Below are 19496 nucleotides of genomic sequence, written 5' to 3' on the forward strand. Positions count from 1 at the left end.
TATAAAGTTCTTGGAAGGGCTGCTGTAGAAGCCACCGTATGATTTTTGACGCACTGTCCTACCAGAACTGTAAGTTTGCTAGGATAATCATTTAACTACCACATCTCAAAGACTAAAAAGTATCAGAAGCAGTGATGTTACCGAAGCAAGGAGTATAATAAAGGAGTGGACCCTTCCCTTCCATAGCTGTGTGAGAGTCTCTCATACATCAGTTTACCATCGTTTCATTCCATCCATCCAGGAGACTACACAGAAACAGAGAGGACTATGTGGAAAGAAGTGCTGAGTTTGCAGATGGTTTGCTCTCAAAAGCTTTGAAAGACATTCAGTCTGGAGCACTGGACATAAATAAAGCAGGCATACTTTATGGCATACCTCAAAAAACTTTACTTCTCCACTTAGAAGCCTTACCAGCAGGAAAGCCTGCACCTTTTAAAAATAAAACTCGAGATTTCAATGATAGTTATTCATTTAAAGACAGTAAAGAAACTTGTGCAGTCCTACAAAAAGTAGCCTTGTGGGCAAGAGCTCAAGCAGAGCGCACAGAAAAAAGTAAACTCAGTCTACTTGAAACCTCAGAATTAAAATTCCCAACAGCTTCCAGTTACCTCCACCAGTTAACTCTGCAGAGAATGGTCACTCAATTTAAAGAAAAAAGTGAAAATCTACAATATGAAACTTCAAGTCCTACTGTACAATTAAAAATTCCTCAGCTAAGAATAAGTTCTGTGTCCAAACCACAGTCTGATACTGCTGGTCTTCTGGATGTTATGTACCACGTTTCTAAAACCTCCTCAATCTTAGAAGGATCAGCTCTTCAAAAATTGAAAAATATCCTCCCTAAACAGAACAAAATTGAATGTTCTGGACCTGTAACTCACTCAAGTGTTGACTCCTACTTTCTGCATGGGGACCTCTCTCCTTTGTGTCTTAATGCTAAGAATGGGACAGTAGATGGAACCTCAGAAAATACAGAAGATAGTTTGGATCGTAAAGATAATAAGCAACCAAGAAAAAAACGTGGCCGCTATCGGCAGTATGATCACGAAATAATGGAAGAAGCAATTGCAATGGTAATGAGTGGGAAAATGAGTGTTTCCAAAGCACAAGGAATTTATGGGGTACCTCACAGCACTTTAGAATATAAAGTAAAAGAAAGATCTGGAACATTGAAGACTCCACCGAAGAAGAAACTCCGATTACCAGATACTGGCTTATTTAATATGACAGATTCAGGGACTGGCAGCTGCAAAAATAGTAGCAAGCCTGTGTAGAATAATTGTTAGCGAATTGTTGTGTGTGTGTGTATGTATGTCTGTATACACACACTACGTGAGAAATACATATGCTCACTCTGACAGAAGACGTGAAACTATACAGTTCAAAAACCACATACATGCCTTTTGAAAAATAGTTTTATTCAGGGTTTTCACTGTGGACAGAATTATAGAGTTGCTCACTTAATTCTGATAGTGTGTATTTAATATAATCCTTGTATAAATAGGTGAAAAGATTCAGGTTTTATTTAGTAGTCAATAGCATAAAGATGTTTTGGGAAAAGAAGTATTTGTCATGTGAAGCATAATTTTTAATTGGTGGAGAACCACTTTACCCATTCAATTATCCATCTTATTATGGAAATACACAACCAAGGGTTAGCAGACTTTATAGTTCACAGAATACTTGCAATAAATTGTAAGTAACTCAGATTATACAAAGCAGTGGATTTAAAAAAAAAAAAGGCTAGTTCCTTACAAGGAAGTGGATTTGTGAAGTATTAGTAGGATATAGTACATTCTGTGAAAAAAAAAAGTTTTATTGTTACTTAAATATCCAATACAAGTAAGAAAAACATTTCATTACTAAAAATGTGTGTTTAGCAGGCATAAACTGCATTTTTTTATCATTTTAAGAAAATTTTGTTGTTTGTTTAGAAAGAAATTGGTGTTTACAAAGTGTACACTTATGAAATCTGAGAAATTACTGTAGTTATAGAATTATTAAATATGAAATAAGATGGAATACTAAGAGCATAAAATAATTTAAACTTTAACATAATTTTCCTTTTTAGTTTGACAATTAAGGTAACTTGTAAGGTTTAAAAAGAAAGTTGGAATGCAACTTAGAGCATGTTCATAATGTGCACAGAATGAGCTTAAGAATGGTTTGGGTTTGTTTGGTTTTTTGTTTAAACGTGCTGGTTAGTTGATGTTATGACTACTTAAAATTTATTTAAGGATTGTGTCACACTCCTATTGAAAAACCTCACTGTAACTGTAATGTATTTGCTGCTGTGACATTTCAAAACATTTTCAGTTTATCAAAATGAATACCAAGTTACATTATCATTTTGCTAATAACCAAATTTGCAGTTCAGGGTCTTGATAGAAATACAAATATTAAACAGTGAAGCTGTTTTGAACTTTCAATAATATAAAGTCTTTATAAATTTGGTAGTTAGAAGTTAGTTCATTTTAAATACGTAACTTTTAATAGAATTTAAGGGAGACCAATTACCTTCATATTGCAGTTTTTACATAAATTTCAAAGTATTTACATTGGACATTTTATCACACTTAATTTTTTTTGTGTAATATCAAAAACATGTCTACATATGAATGGGGGCTTGCTTCATACATTCACTACTGAACATCAATGCCCTTTTCCTCTCAACATGTATTTTTTTCTGTATACATCTAATTTGGCATAGAAAGATACTTTTCTCCAACTTTTATACGTGTTGTACACATGCACATATTTTTTTCCCTACTTAAATTTGCATGTGTATGGGTTAATTATATAAATGAATTGGTACATTGGATACATATGGGCCACATCAGGTAATTTTTTTTATAGACAAACTTGCCATTAAATTCAGTGGAGAGCATACTGCAATACTGATGGTAAAATCTAGCCCATATCTATTAACGCTACTAAAAAATAACAACTTCCATTTTAAAACAGAATAATCCTTTGAAACTGCACAACCAATATCTCAGTTCTTTGGTCTCTCAGATCTACACTGAATCTCCTTCAGTCATTAAGGTTTACTTGCATATTACAGAATGAATCTCTCAGGCACATGGTGTGATTCTTGGGGTGTCCTGTGCAGGGCCAGGAGTTGGACTTGATGATCCTGATGGGTCCCTTCCAACTCAGCAGATTCTATGATTCTAAGATTTTAAGCAGAAGTGTACCTGATAAAGAGTTTGCAGAAGAGCAGGTGTCAGGGTCATCTTTCATTTTAAAAGAATTAAGCCATATTTTGTGAGGACCAGAAGGAATAATTTGTGAATATATCCCCACTGAAAAATGCAGTTGAAAAAATGTAAATGTTTCAACATCTGTCTTTATACAGTTTTACTTGCAAAAATCTGGGGCTTCAATACATTGCCTACTATTTGTACCATACTGGTGTTTTCTACTCCTCAGACAATGTTAGAAATTTGAGTCAGAACTTTATATTGAAGGCAAGTAACAGTACTCTTTTTATATCATTTAAAAGATGACCTGACCAAAAATTTAACAGGATTCATAAAATCAGGGATCATTTTACTATTGACTTAACAGTACTCAGTAGTTTTGTATGTAATATTATAATTAATTTTCAACATTTTAGTACTTGTATTTATTTTTTGGTCAGAAATAGTAATTAAAATATTTTTTGATAGTTTATAGATGATACTCAACCTGTAAGTGTTTAAAGGAACAGAATTATTTGTTTCTAATTATTAGGCTAACCTTTAATTACACAACTAAGGAAAGGCAGGGAAATGTGTAAATTCTCCTTCCCCAACCCCTATGTATTTCATTAATTGTCATTTAAATTATACATTTTGAACTGTTTTATAAATTCAGTTACCAGTCACTACTTAGTAATTGACAATTTCTGAAAATTCCTGTTTCAGCAGACTTTTAAATGAAGGCGAAAGCAAGCCCTACATGCTTTCTACTTATTTGAATGTTTCTCAAGTATTTTATATTAAAAAACAGTGCCTCTGTTTTTAGAACTACTGCTCAGTAAAGCTGTTTAAACCATTTCTGGTAGCTAATGACAATTTTATATTAAATTGTATATTAACTTTAGTGAGACTGATTTTTTTAGTTGTTTACAGTACAAATACTTGTATTTGTTTTTTAATTGCAGTATTTCCATTGTCGCAGTAATTTAGTAAAACTCTGTGGCTGCCTTGATTTTTGACAGATTTTTGTTAACAACTGATTTTTAGGCAATTAGTTATATTTATGCATAAATCAATTGCACTATAATTCATGAATTATTTATTACAATATTTTCTAATGAATTCCATGTATTTGTCTTGTGTTGTAAATGTACTGTAATTCTGTTTCTTCTTTGTGTTGTTATATTCCTAAATCTGATTGTATGAATTTAATTGTTTAGTTAACGTGTTTCTACGTTGTAATTTGTAGTAAAGCACTTCAATGCTTTTGCACATAAATTTACAACACTGATGTGTGATTGATTTGCTCATTCAGTAAAAAAAAGAAAGAAACAAAAACCTGTACACTGACTTATTTGACTTATTCCTGAGGCACAAGTTTATTAGCAGTGGCATAAGATCAAGAACTGTACAAATTAAGCACATAATTACTAATTTACTATGAGAATTTCATCAGAAATAGTAGCTTTAAGGAAAGATGGTTTCTTTTCTCAGATTGATTCATTGTTCATTAAGGAGAAGAAATTCAGAGAACTAATTTTCTAACAGTTACCCCCTTTAGTTTGCAGCTAAAAATTATACATTATGGATAAGATATAGCTTTTTTGAGGTATTTATTTACTTAGTAAAGTCAGAAAACAAACATTTCTGTAAGACAGATTTATATTTCTATAATAGTTTATGCCATTCATATGAGTACTTGAAAGTATGTTTTGTGTTCTGGTTTTGTTCCTGTTCCCAGTCTGTAAAGAACTTGCTAGATTGATCTATCTTATCTCTGGCTCGAGATGACAGAAGACAGACCTCTAGGGAAGGACCTCTTTTGGGAGTCATCTGATAGAGCTCTTTGCTGATAGTTTTTGTGGAGCAGGCAAAGTTTTACTTCTTCTATACATAAAATAATACGTTGAAAGGCTGATAATGAACCTTATCATGTCACCACCTTTGTGGCAGTTTTGGACTCCAGCCAGTCCCCGCTCCGTGTCACTAACTGCCCCTGTCCTCCAGAAAGGAAATAGTGTCATTCCATGTTAACCCTTGTCTGCAGGGATCCCTTGCACAAAGGTACAGGGGGAGCAGTGCATATTGGTCCTCTCACCTCAACCCCTCCGTTTCCTTCCCGCTCTCTCCAGCCATGTTTCTGGCTGTGATTTGGAGGAGGTGTAAGACAGTTCTGTGAAGGAAGCGTGCAGTTGTGAAAGTGATAGCTCTTCCCTATATGAAATTATTGGTTAAGCCTTTTATCCTGAGGATAGTCTAAACTACTGTATGACAACGCAAATTTAAAGCGCTGCAGGAAGGAATTACAGGAGACTGAAGTATAATTCCATAGTTTTATTGAAAAGCTACTAATAATGAGTTTGTTTAAATATATTGATATCTCTTCAGAAAGACACTTCAAGGAAAATGTGTTGCTTTAATGCTTGAACTTGTTTGTGTAGTAAGCTCTGCTCCCAGATGGTGATTGAGTAAGGGCTTGATTGTTTCCCCAAACTTGGAAGATCATGTGGAGTGTGGTACTATTGCAATAGAACAGGTGAAGTTAAGTTGTCTGTCAGCTTTAGAAACTAACTCACGCTGAGGGAAAGCAGATCATAGACGTCACACAGGGGTAGATAACCAGGAAAGATTTTGTTTTAGAGAAATGTCCAGTATGTCTGTGATAACCAGGATATTCCTTTATACAACAAGTTAATCTTCACATAGCAAATGCAAAACAGTTTTGAGGCCTGTGGAAATTTTGGTTACTGACTTTGAGAAGGTTGTAGGGCTCCAGAAGTTTCTTTCACCACTGAACAGACTTTAAGTAGCAGCTATGGATACAGGTTCTCTACAATTAAAGCTCTCCAGTGAAACTATAGACCTACCTTGCAAGTCTAGACAGACAGAAAGGTACCTGTTTAAAGATTCATTTTTAAAACGACTGTACTGTAGCTGTCTTTAGCAAATTAGTACTTAAAAAATTTACTGTTGATATACAAACAAAATATTGAAGATGAAGACCTGGTGCCATGTTAATTTTTCTAGCTGGCCTTTCAAAACATTGTTTAATTAAACTCATGGTGGGGGGGAGGGCAATCCTTTTTATCCTTTATTGTATTACTAGAATAAGCTTTGTTTTCACAAGTGTTGATACATTTCAGCACCTTGTGACTCCTGAATTAGTTAAGAGTAAGTCAGACTCTTCTCAGAGTAGTGGTATTTCAAAAACAGTTAAATCCTGACAATGACATTCCCTTGAATAATGCTGTTTCTACTTTAGATTGCAGGTGCAAAGAGGATTTTAAGACTTAATGATTTCAGTTTAAACATAATCGCAATTTCAACTAATACCAGCACAATTATCTTGCACTTTTATGAGTTAGTATCACCTAGATGCTTGATTTTGAATATATACCGTTTCATACAGAATATTACAGGAGAAGGAAAAAACACAAAGAATTATTATGTAGTGTTGGCTGGTTTTAAGCTCTAAACTCTAAAATCTGTGTAGGACAATCAAAATACAAATTTGTATGTCATAATTTCTATTAAGATACTTGAAGCTAAAAGTTATTATTGATGTAATAATTCTGGGTATGTGTTAATTAATGAATAGGTAACTTTATATAAATACAGCACATCAAATTTTAAATATGTTCGTTCATTGATCAATATAGTTGTAAACCAAATCAAAATGAATTTTTTTCAAAGTATAGGCTTAAATGCGAAAAAAATTACAGGGGATAATAGGGAAAAAAGTTAGTGTCATGTTCAGAGTTTGGTGATATGTTTAAATAATATATACTTTTCTAAAACAGAATTCTTCTAACATTTTCTGCTCATGCAATTGATTTCAGTAAAACATTTGAACTAGGTGTTAACTATCTGTTGATAGTTGCTATCCAGCATAAGGATTTTGTATTTAATTGAAGAAATACTTGTATTAATTTCTACCATGGAAAATTTTCAGCTTTTCAATATAAATGATTGATTAGGTAAGTAGTGACATTAGTTTTAATAATTTATAAGAAATTCATTAAATAGTTAAGATAGTATTTTATAAGTTATTTTATTTTTAGTTAATATCTTTGAGAACAACTGCTCAAAAGTCCTGTCTAGATATAGGCCTACCCTGTATTTGAGATTTAAAGGATATTAACCTTTATCACAGAAGTTACTTATTCTCTGTTTTTGTTTAACGAAGGAATCTCTGTGTGTGTGTGTGTATGTGTGTGTGTGTGTGTGTGCGCATGCACACGTATGTGTGTATTATATTACAATTAAGAGCCTGTGATGCACCACTGCAATTTATTTGAAAACTGGAAGTCAAACTTTTACCTTCAAAGAACAATAACAGTAGCAAGTGGCTGTTTTTCCCATTTTCTGTTAGCTCGTTAGGTATTCTTTAAAAATAAATAGAGAAATAAAAATGTCCTTAGAAATATCTTCAAGTGTATCCTGAAAAGCACTCAATACACTTGGATATTTAAATATCTGAGAATGGGATTTGGGAGAGATGGATCCATTCTTTCTTCTGCCACAACCTTGACCTTAGTCATTTACCTTCTCTGTGCCTCAGTGAAATGGGAGTAATATGAAGCTCACCAGGTTCTTGATAAGGTTTTCCTTCATTAATGGCTAAAATAGTTTGAAATATCAGAAAGTTAACATTATTGTAATTATATATATAGTTCTTTTTGCCCCTAATTTCTTCCTGATTATTTTTCTTAATGGTAGTGCTGTCACTGATGAGGTACACATCATTGCTAGTGACACTTGCAAGTGTGATTGAGTAGTGCAAATAGAGCAGAACTGTTTTGTAAACTTCAGGTTTTTAGGTTTGAGTTTAACCATTATAAAAACCATTAGATGTGGTGTTTTACTGTAATTTATATTTTGTTTTGATTTGTTTTCATTTTCAGTTCAAGCTCAACAGCTGATGCAAATTCAGAGGAAACAGCTAATTTGGAGAAAGGAAAATCAACATTAAACAAAGTTTTGGAGTCTTTTTGTTCATATCACTGGCAACAGACTGTGGCTATGTTAAAATTCTTAATACAAGATGAAAATGTTCCTATAGTTTGCAGTTGCAAGCAAACACATTTGGTCCACTCTGAAACTCCCAGTTCCCTTACTGAAGAGGATGTTCACGTTTCATTTTGCAGTTGCGATGGACATGTGCTGACGAAAAGGTGCTGTTTACAAAATCAAAGGCCAAACACTTGTTTACCACCTCTGTCTGTTTGTATTAAAGATTTCCATTCTTTGTCATGCCAAGCTGTAACGATTGGATGTATTAAGACAATGGTGAACAAAGCATGTAGTTCTCCTAAGTATTGTGCTGACCAATTGCAAAATTATAACAGGCATTCTGTGAAAGCAGCAGCATGTACATATTCAGCTAAGGACTGTGATCTCTTAAGCAGCATTAAAAATGCAAATAGATCTCGCAGCCCGTCACCACCTCCACTGTCACCTGTACACAGCAAAGAATTTGAATCACTGGAAGGATCGGTTATGGATTTCCCAACTTTAGACAACAACAAGCTTGAAATATCCATCAACCAGCCTCCATCCCTCCTGCCAGCTGAAGGAAGCAAAGAAGAATTTGAATATGGAGGTAAAACATGCAAAGGAAAAGAGACCGAATGTTCAGATGGAATATGGATGTCAACAGACACCCAAAGCAGTGATGATTACATTAGTTCTGAGAAGTCTGAGCAGGGTGAACATTCCGCCATTTTTCAAGGTTTAATGGACCGCATTAATGAAAAGCTGAAATCAATAGACACTACAGATATAGCAACAAATCTTGTAAAACTTTCTAGCAGTGACAGGGCACCAGAAAATGATGTCAAATTGGGAGACTTCGTAACGTCTCTTTTGCATAATGCTAAGGCGAGTGATTACAGCTTTATGGAATTACTTCGCCAACACGATAAACAAATGGAAAATAAAATCATCCAGACAAGATTTCGCAAGCGTCAGGAAACTTTATTTGCAACATATAATTCTCCTGATTCACCAGTCATTCGACGACAGTCTTTGCAAATCAAGAGAGAGCTTGCAAGCCTTGATGAAACTCTTGTAAGGAAAAAGTCAATTTCTGAGAGAAATGCAAAGAAATCTACAAAAAAATTCGATAAAATACATCCAAATAAAAGACATAGTTTTACTGTGATAGAAGATGAGGCTTTGCAACATCTTGAAAGCAACCCGTGTGTGAATTGCCAAACCAAACCAATGTGCTTTCCAGTACACCAAACAGAGTCTTTCAAACTACCTCTTACTAATTTTCAAACCAGCTCTGGCTTTTTAGTTCTTTCAGAAAACAGTGGTATTGCAGCCAGCCAGGCAAAACTCCCAAATACACAAGGAGATGATACACCCTTACAAGAGACTGGTCAGATTCCTCTAAAGGATGAGAGTAATGAAATCTTGGGCAGAACTAAACGTAACATTGTGCCTCCTGGATGGTACTCTGTGTATGTAACAAACAATATCATGTTTAGAAAGTCATCCAGTGCAAAAAAGTCCTTAGAAAGTTTGGAAAACATTAAAATAAATGAAGATGCTGAAAGATGCAGTGACATAAATATAAGCAAAATTGTGAGAGACACAAATCTGCAAGTTGTTGTGGAGCGTTTAGAAGATACATTAAACTTAGCCAGAAAGAGTAACAACTCATTATTGGATAGTTACAAAATAAGCCAAAAATTAAAAGATAATGCATACGAACAGGTTATGAACCCAGCTGCTAGAAGGGGCTTGCCCTTCACTCTGAGTGAAATGGGATGCACAGGACAAAGCTTCCTTTCACATTCACATGTGCCAAGCAGCAGTAAAATCAGAGCAATTTGTGTCACAACAAACAAACAAGAAATGGTTATAGATCAAGAAATTAATGATGGCCTTTTGAGATCTCTGACCTTTAATTCATCCAGCTCAAATTCCAGTAATGAGGACTTGGATGCAACACCTGAAGCTGGGGAGATCTCATCTCCCTTAAACTACTCTAGTCCTGTTAAGCTTATGTTTGTCTCAGAGGTCAATAGTCACGAAGGAGTCAAATACACTTTGACATCTGCAGCTGCATCTCCTAAAGGAAGCACAGATCTCTGTTTGTTTCAAGGGCACATGAACACTTCGTTAGACAAACAGGCCACAGGAGACCTTTCTCATGCAGTCTGTGTCAAGGACTGTGATTGCAGTGAAAATGATACCAAGGAGGAGTCAAGTTGTGTTTATGCAGAAGCAATTACAAGCTCTTGTCCAGTTGGTCAGACTAACGTAAATGACTTGAAAAAAAATGATGAAGTTGTGGAGAAATCAAGCAGTAGCAGTGAATTGGTTTTAAAAAGAAAACCGGGTAGACCAAAGAAAATAGGTCCTCAAGTAGTTAAGCAGGTTAAGAGACCTATTGGACGGCCTCCAAAACCAAAAATGGATATGAATGAAAGCACAAAAACTAGACCTGAACTTAGCAGTGGTGGTAAAAGCATCAAGTCTGATGCAGCAGTATTGGAAGAAGCTAACAGCAACAAAAATATTACTGTGACTGTTGTTTTTGGAAGGTCAAGAAGAACAAAGAGACATGTTTCTGAAGGTAATCTAAATGTGATCAGTGTGCTGCCCACACAACATATTGATTCTAATTTTGCCAATGACCCCAGCAAAGTGAGGCACAATACAGAAACTGGAAATGCTTTGACTGAAATAGTAAAAGCCTTTCAGAATCCTGCTACTGAAAAGGAGGAGGTCTCTGGTTATGACTATGTCAGACCTATCAAGAGTAACCCAGCATCGCCACATCCTTGCAGCAATGTCATTCGGCAGATTAAGAAACCATTAACCACCGTTCGAAAACCTGGTAGGCCAGCAAAAGTAAAAATTTCTGGCATATCAGTGACTGTTAGTAGACTTTCACCTCAGGAAAGAAAAGTAAGCATTAGCAACGGTTTGCCTCCTTTACAACAGCAGAATGTGTTAGAAAAAAACATACCACAGGAGAGAAAAAATCAACTCTGCAATAATATGGGTCAAGTAAAGAACGTGCAGAAAGATTCTAGAGAGGATGGATCACCCGATGTTACTGCAGCAATGTCAAGAAAACGTGAAATTCCATCAAGACATTCTGCTAGAGACAGAAAACCCTCACTGCATTTTTTACATTCATTAGCATCTTCTAGTGCATTTACTTGTAGAAGTGCCTTACTACATAAGTCTTATAAACTCCATTTGAAAAAAGCTAAAGAGCGAAAGGAAAAACATGCACAGTCAAATCAGAGCACAGCATCCAAAGATACCTCAGAGCTGAGAAATTTGGGAAATGCTAAAAAGGATCTTAAGGATGGTGAATTCGGACGCATTAATGAAGTATCATCAGATCCCATATTTTCATCAAATCCCTCTCTCAGGTGGTGGCCTACTTCCACTTCGAGTGACACTTTGTTGGAAGAACTAAATAATAGATTTGAACAGATAACTAATACCTGGTTGCGTGTGGGGGGAAGTGAGTCTGATAAATGTGTATGTGAAAAAAGGGATCCCATTGAACAAGACTGTAATACTGAAATGTCAAACCCTTTAGACTCCTGCCTTGTAGAACTTGAAACATCACCTGTAAAAATGCTTTTCCAGAAAAAGTATAATATGAATGAACTCTGCACCTGGTTTATGCAAACTACAGAAACACAGTCTCTCTCTCTAGTGAGAAAGGCAAATGCTCGCAGTCCCTTAGAAGTAGTTAGTACTAGAGAGACAAAGACAGAAACTAAACAATCTGATCTTAGTACTTGCCCTTTCAGAAAGCACTTTAAAAAGTTTGCACTATCCTCCCCTTCAAAACCAGCAGGGAAATTGCAAATATTGCATAACATAGTGAGATCTCCAGTCTTAAGCATGAAAAGTAATTTCGCATTAGCCAGATTAAAAAGAAATGAATTTAAAAAGTTGCAGCGTGATAGTTGGGGACAAACGAAAAAGCTCTATAATGCAGCTCCTGGAGGCTGGAAATCAAAAAAGAAAAATTTGCAGTTATTTTGCCAAAGCCAATTGTTTAAAAGTACAAGTGGGGAAACCAATGATGAAACACCCAAGCTCCAGGAAAAAAATATGCTAGAAATCCAGCCCGCTCAGACTTTGTTAGAGTCTCAGAAAAGCCTCTTGCCAACTGAAAATGAAGCCAGAGATGCATTTGTTCAACAGATGATGGGATCTTCTGACTTTAACCCACATCCTGGTATAGCAAGTATACTTAAGTCACATCCAGAGACGAATGGAACAATTTGTTGCCAGCAAAATGTTAGAAAAGAACAAAGCCAAGATAAACTGTTTCAAAATACTTGGAAAGCTAAAACCTTTAAAGACTGTAGGATATTTCTGAGAAAAATCAACCATATTGAGCAGCACAATTCATTTAAGCTAAATAATGTCATTTATTCTCCTGAAGCTGTTGAGAGTAAAAGCACTCAGGCTTATATGGAAGAAAAAAGACATCCTCTTTTAAGGTCCCATTCTACTAAGCAAAATGCATTAAAGAAACAAGAAAATGAAATGGAAACATCTAAAGGATCTAATTCCTCTAAAGTGACTGAAAGGCTGGATGACCAGTTTCACAGCAGAAAGTTAAATAGCAGTGTAAACCAGGACGATAATCCTGCTGGTAGTTCTGAAGTTCTTATCAGAATAAACAAAAGAAAAAGTCCACAATGGGAGACCACTGATACAAATTTAAGAAAAAGGCATAAGAGACAATCATGCAGTAGTGGACAAATGGCACCTTATTACCCAAAGTACCAAGTAGGTAAGTTCCTGTTCCCCGCTTCATCTTGAAATTGAAATCTTAAGGAATTGGAGAAGTCAAAGAACTAAGCACTTTGAATTTTTTTTTTTATTGCATGTCATTCATTTGAATTTCAGATAAGCCATGAAATTAAACATTATATAACATCAGAATAATGCAGAAAGTGCAATTTTAAAATGTGCATAGTATTTTATACCACTCTTTCAGCTCCAATAAGCTAACTAGTATAGTTCAGACAGAAAGAAATCAAGCTCTGACATTCTGAAGTCAGTCAAAACTGGCTATTGCTTTCAAAAGGAGCAGAATTTCATTCCATTGTGTCGTTTCTCATATTGTGAGGAAGGGTAAATTCTGAAATGAAGCATAAATTCAGTGTTATTAGCATATAGCTGTTTTTTAAAAAATTGTCATTGAATGATTTCAATTGCAAATCTGTAATGGTTTTATAATTATACAGTAAAAGATAGTACTTTGTACTTTTGGGAATTATTTATTCAGAGATCCGTTTTAGTATCTATTCAATGCCTGATGAAATCTGCTGACTCTAAGGGGTTTGCACATTGAGTCCTTACAGAACGATTTCAAACGCAAAATTATTCTTGACAAGTACAATATACAGTTACTATGCTGAATACCTTGGCTTGGACCCTTTTTAGGCTAGTGTGAAATAAAATCAATTTTTAAAGCTAGATATTTATAATACAACTGTGATCTCAGAAAGGCCATTATATTACTGAGAAAGAGGGTACTATTATTTCTTCTGTTGGGTGAAGAGATCTTAAACAGAAATCTCGACTCATTTCAACAAAATAAGGTGTGAAATATTCACAAAATAAAACTTTTGCAATGTGATGTAAACGACTGCAGAAGTTTTCATTTGTAGAAACAATATTATGTTAGCTAGTCTGATACACTGCCCAAAAAAACCCCCCTTTTCATAATATCAAAGTCATAAGTCCCTCTTTGTATTCTATATTGTAGAAAAGGATCTCTGATAATAAATTGAAAAGTTAATTTAAGTTGTAGTAGAAACAGTATTACGGCTCTTGTATGCGTTATTTCTTTTGTACTTCATGTAATAATATAGAATTCTTTATATTTAGCTCATTTGGTGTAACCCTGCTTTCCCAAAATACAGCGTTCTTTTATCTTTAGACTACTATTTTGTATTTTAATTCACTGATTTGGGGCCAAGCTTAACATAAATAACTTGTTTTGAAGAAGATCAAGCCTTGACACAAGATTGCTGTAAAAAAAGAAAGAACTAGAAAAGGAAATGGGTAGCATGTATCTGTTTCTATTTTGCAAATGAAGAAAGAGCTCTCTCATACTTGTAACTCATTGAGAAAATGTTACATTCCAATTCTATTTATCTGTAAACATTTTGTTTCTGCAGCAGTGTAAGACCTATTACTGTGATTGGTCTCATGTTAGTTTTAATTGGGACTCAATTTTATTTACCTGATAACTTTCCTCCTTTAGTTTTGGATCTTTAGGAAATCTGATAACTATTTTGATATTTTACATTATTTCATTTACAGTTTTTGTTATTTTCCCTTTTGCTCATAGTTTCTCATATCTATCATTGTCTTTAGAAAGGGTATGACAGAAAGTTCATTGATAAAGGAAATGTTAAAAGACAAAGAATGATGATTTTCTCCACGCTTGTAACCCCAAATCTTTTTTAGGGGTACTGTTGCATTACCAGGGGATTGTCTGATACAGAAATGATGTCTTGTTTTGGCACGTTGATTCAACATTGTGTATTCTTCACACCAGCCAAGGAAATCATACAACCATTTTTAGTTGGAGTACAGCTACTGCCCAAAAAGAAGGAACATGATTTCCAGCTGTGCGTGTGTGTGACTTTAAACATAATTCCTGCATCTGGAACTTTAATGCATATGAAAACATCATTATTTGTTCATATGTTCTTTGGATTGTATTTTTGTTGATGTGGTACCATAAACTATATCATTGTTCTGTTGTCATGCTTGAAATGTTGTTATATACACATTTATGGTCAATATTTGAAGTTTTTCTTCAAGTTTTACTGATCTTGGGGTCTTACCAAATGTTCTTGAAAAAAACAGGGTTTGTGATGATGTTTTATTGTGAAGCATTGTGGCAGGTAGGCAGAATGTTGTTACCAAATTTTTATATATACTAAGTTTTCGTTGTCATGTACAAGCGGGAATAAAGCCATTGAGTTCTTACAGGTCAGGGCAGTATCAAGCAACCATGTGCTTATTGTAGCAACAGAAGAGAGTTAATCACTTTTTCACATTGCCTGTTGTGTTCAAGATAAGGTGGCTGGTAGATACATATGATATTTTTTACTACTTGACTTCTGAACCGTTGCTTCAACAATGCATTTGATGTGTTGAGGAGCAGTTCCCTTTTACTGTAAATCTATGTTCTGGCCATTTTAATCTCTTCAGCAACACTGAAACACTCTTATTCTCTATGGTGGCAAAGAAAATTACGTAAGCATGTTTTTAGGAGAGCATTTATGTCTTCTTTTCATGAGAGCAGTTCACTCTTTTTCCTTGTAACACTAAAGGTCACATTCATGTGCTTTGGGCTGGGCCAAAAGGCTTCAAGAAAGCCAAACTAAAATAAGAGAAACTATTATCCAACAATAAAACTGGGACACTGTAAAATACTTCATTTTATGATCTTACAATGTACTGAATAGTTTAAAAATCTGCTTCAGGGGATGATGGTAGCAGGCAGTGCTGTGCTGACATCACCTACCTGTTCACTTGCCCTTCATATCAGAGTGGGACTTTTGCATAGAAAAGCTTTTAAAAATAATTCCATTCACTTGAAGTTAGGCTATTTTCTTCATCTAAAATGAACTTTTTCATTTTCTCCCTTACATTTTGGCTTTTCTTCAAGTAGTCTGGAGTTTTAGAACAGAAACCTGTAAGATTTGCCGGCAGAGAATATGAATTTTCAGTTTTAATTTTTCATCATGTTTGAATGTGGTTTTTAAATGCTATCTTAATGAAATCAAATTAGTGCAGTACTTGAAATGAGAATTTGCTGATTTTTATAGACATTTCAAAGTTGACTGCAAGAGTTAAGAATCTTAACTATGAAACTTTGTGAGTCTAATTGATCTCTTTGTTGTGCACATAAAATAACAAGGATGTTAATATTACAGACAAACCTTTTCTTGAGCTTGACTCCCATTACCATAAATTTTCTTAAAATTGGGGGGAAAATTTTGTGAACTCTTTTTTACACATCTACATTAGTATAGCTTTAATATTCCAGTATTGTTGAGTATTTGTCACAGGGTAGTGCAATCCAGTAGTGATAAGGCTACAAATGGGAATCACTTCTCTACTACTGTGGAAGACAGCCTCACACCAATGATCTTGTGACAAAATTGATTGTCTTTAGCAGGGCTGTTCAGCTTTCTGTTTCATGAAGGAGCATGTTCTACAGTCCTAATTAGGGACAAATTTAAAATAATAGTTTAGGTAAAGTGCAAAAGAGACATTGTAACAGCCTTTAAATCTGTTGATTTTGAGAAAGCTGTTTTCACAAAGGCTCTTCATTGGAGGGTTACTTGGCTCTAAAATAAATTTCACCTGTGATGCAGAGTAAGCAAATAGAAATTTTCAGAACTGTAGTTGCCGGACAAGAGGTTACTTTTTCACAGTCAGACGTTAAACAAAGTAAGAACATTAACAGAAACGTAGGAAGAGTATGAAATGAATGACTGTTCTCATAAGTGGGCCATTTTTAATGCACATGTATAAAAGCAGAAAGGTAGACTTGATAAATAGTTGACTATACATGTACAATAAATCCTGACTCATTTAATGAACTTAGTGGTCTATTGCCTTATTCCCCATAATGCAACAACAGCAGCTTCAATACCACAGTTTAATGCTCCATTTTCTTTTAAACTCTGGAATTCTACTTGCCAAATGCAATTACATAGAGTCTTTTCTTCCCTTTTCTTTTTCTCACATCATGTGATCTAGTGTAGAGTGTAAAAGTTTTGGATGCTATTTACTTTTAAACTGTAGTTATTTACATATTACCTTAGGCTATGCTGTTCCTTATGTTCTTTTGAGGGTTCTGAGCTAAGGATTTTTACTTTTGCTTCTTTGAATGATAGACTTCTTTCAAAGAACTCAACTCTGAAGTCTTTAATTTCCTTTGCCTGCTAGGAACTGTCTGTAGTTTAGTGCCATGATCAGTAAGCCTTTGTGTAGCATTTATATACCTAGTTTTATACCCAAGTTGGGGCTTTTTTGTCATTTTATTCAGTATTTTTTTGTTATCATCTTTTAATTTTTTCTCTTCAAAAACTGAGGAACTCATACTCACGCTTTCCTACTTGTCCTCAGTCTTGAGGAAATGAGCAAAATTTTCAGCTTTCTTTAGGGAACTGGTAATACTATATAAATAAAGACCAGCTTCCATCTTTCTGCTTAAGTCTTTCTCTAGAAGAGAAAATAGCAGTTTTTCAAGGCCTGCTCAGCACTTTTGAAAATCTGACAATACGTATCCTTTTTAAAATCCTCTTTTCTCTTAAGAGTTTACAGCCTTAAAGCAGAGCTTCAGTTGCTGTTAGATAGAAAAGGATAGAGGTCAATCAACAGAGCCTGTGAAGATGTAACTTGTAAATTAAGTATTAATGTAGTCTGACTGTCACAGAGCAGGTTAATTATGCTGAGACACTTCCGCATTTTGGTGTTGAGCTCTGGGAAAATAGTCCTATTCAAGAAAGGTGCTTTAATTCACAGAGACCTGTGTACTGTGCCTTAGTTTGCACTCCTCTATTGTTTATATACTAAAGCTGATGCTGCTTTTTTTCTTTCATCACATATTTGTCAGTGTCTTAAACTAGAATCATCAGTTAGTTACATTCAAAAAGTGCAGATTCTGATTCCAGAATTGAGGGGGGGAATTTAAATGACTGAGCTGTTATTTGCATCTATTCTTGGGTAGATTTTCCTTCCCTAATTCCTCCTTCGTTCATCAAAGGATAGTTTTAGTCTGACCTTTGATGATTTGAAACCTTCTACAGATTTTCAAACCAAATATAATGCCATGTATTTATTCACTGTTTATCCTTTCACTAGCAGGGTCCTTTAAGTTTGCTATGATTACACAATTGTGCCTTAAAGGTATTGTTTAAATAAGCTTTGAGACTAATAGAAGTAGTTTTTGTTATTTTAAAGTATCTTAGGAAAAAGCCTAAACATTTGTTTTCAGGGCTATACAGAGTGGTGCTATTTCTTACTAAGTTACCTAAAATTCTCTTTCAAATGTAGGTTAACATTTGGTGGCTGTTAGAAATCATATTTCATTTTTTATGTTCCTTTTTTCTTGTGTTCATTTGGTAACTGTATATTAATTTAATAGAAATATGATTTTTGCCATGTTTTAAGGGCACCATTTTCTTTTCATAAGCCTTTTTTTTCTCTGGTGTTTCCTGTGGTCAACATGAAAATGAAAGGCCCTCTAAAATGGCCTTGAGCCTTGGGTGTTCCCAAGCATAACTGAGTGTTTCTGAAAGCTGTTGACAGCCTTCAGGTTCTAATTAAGACAGATATTTTTGCAGTAATCAACAACTAATTAGATGGATGTATGTGAATGGAAAATGCTTTATATGGGAAGCTCAAGATTTTAAGAGCAGCATTTTGCATTCACATGCACACAGCACAACATCACAGCTTGGTGTCGTGCTTCATGTTTTCAATGAAATATAAAATATGATGGTGTTCTTGGTGTGTAATACAGTAAAGCAAATTTATGGAGTCCTCATTAACAATGTTTACTTCGTACTTATTTAAAAGATTTTATTATATATTTTAAAATAAATCAAAAGAAAATGTTTGGAAATCAACATTATGGTTTTTACCAAATACAATTTTATGGAAACGTATGATTTATAGACCTGTACCTGAATATATTTGTAAGGGATATGTGCTACCAATGAACTGTGAACCTTTCTAAGGTACAACTTTAAGAGAAAATCACTTTTTTGAAATACTGCAAATAGAACTGAGATTGAGATCCCAATTGAGAAGTTATTTGAAATTTTTTAATTAACTTTATTGTTCACAGGAGTTTTTTAGTAGTGCTTTATAAAAAGCTAGAAAAGAAAATATTAATTATTTCACTGCTAGTAAAAGAAAAGATTGAAGTTACTGTAACTGAGCAATAATTAAAATGTACTCCACACATTTTATTCCTAACCAGGTTATGACTTGATGTTTTTGATTAGTTGCAGTATACCTTGATAAAATAATGCTGTTCTTGAGACACATCTCTCTCCATCTTCTTATTTTAATGCATAAAGTATCACCTTGAATTGCTGCAGTTTTCATATCTCCTCCATCTGTTATTTCTTTTTTCCCCTTGTTGGATTGCCAGCTTTCAGCTGAATTACTTGTTTTCTCGTCTAAATGCTCACTTTATATTTCATTCTCAATGTACGATTTTTCATGAACTTTATTAATTACTCACTTTAATAAGTCAGATGATCTATGTTGTCC

General features: G+C 34.5%; 1 protein-coding gene across 7 annotated transcripts in view; it reads left to right on the plus strand.

Moving 5' to 3' along the window:
* Nucleotides 1-19496, plus strand: part of LCORL (ligand dependent nuclear receptor corepressor like) — an 83702-nt gene that overhangs the window by 53992 nt on the left and 10214 nt on the right. For 2 of the 7 annotated variants that reach the window (XM_017837027.1, XM_017836872.1), the window contains exon 7: nucleotides 8087-12969. The exons of 1 other annotated variant lie outside the window; for it this stretch is intronic. In XM_017837027.1, coding sequence (XP_017692516.1) covers nucleotides 8087-12969 — 4883 coding nt within the window. Of the gene's footprint in view, nucleotides 1-241; nucleotides 4507-8086; nucleotides 12970-14657; nucleotides 14957-19496 lie in introns of those variants that run through there. 4 more of the 7 variants (XM_017836790.1, XM_017836952.1, XM_017837188.1 and 1 more) reach the window with 4 other exon arrangements.

Source organism: Lepidothrix coronata, unplaced genomic scaffold (assembly GCF_001604755.1).
Source record: "Lepidothrix coronata isolate B3197 unplaced genomic scaffold, Lepidothrix_coronata-1.0 Scaffold0, whole genome shotgun sequence".
Lineage (NCBI taxonomy): Eukaryota > Metazoa > Chordata > Aves > Passeriformes > Pipridae > Lepidothrix > Lepidothrix coronata.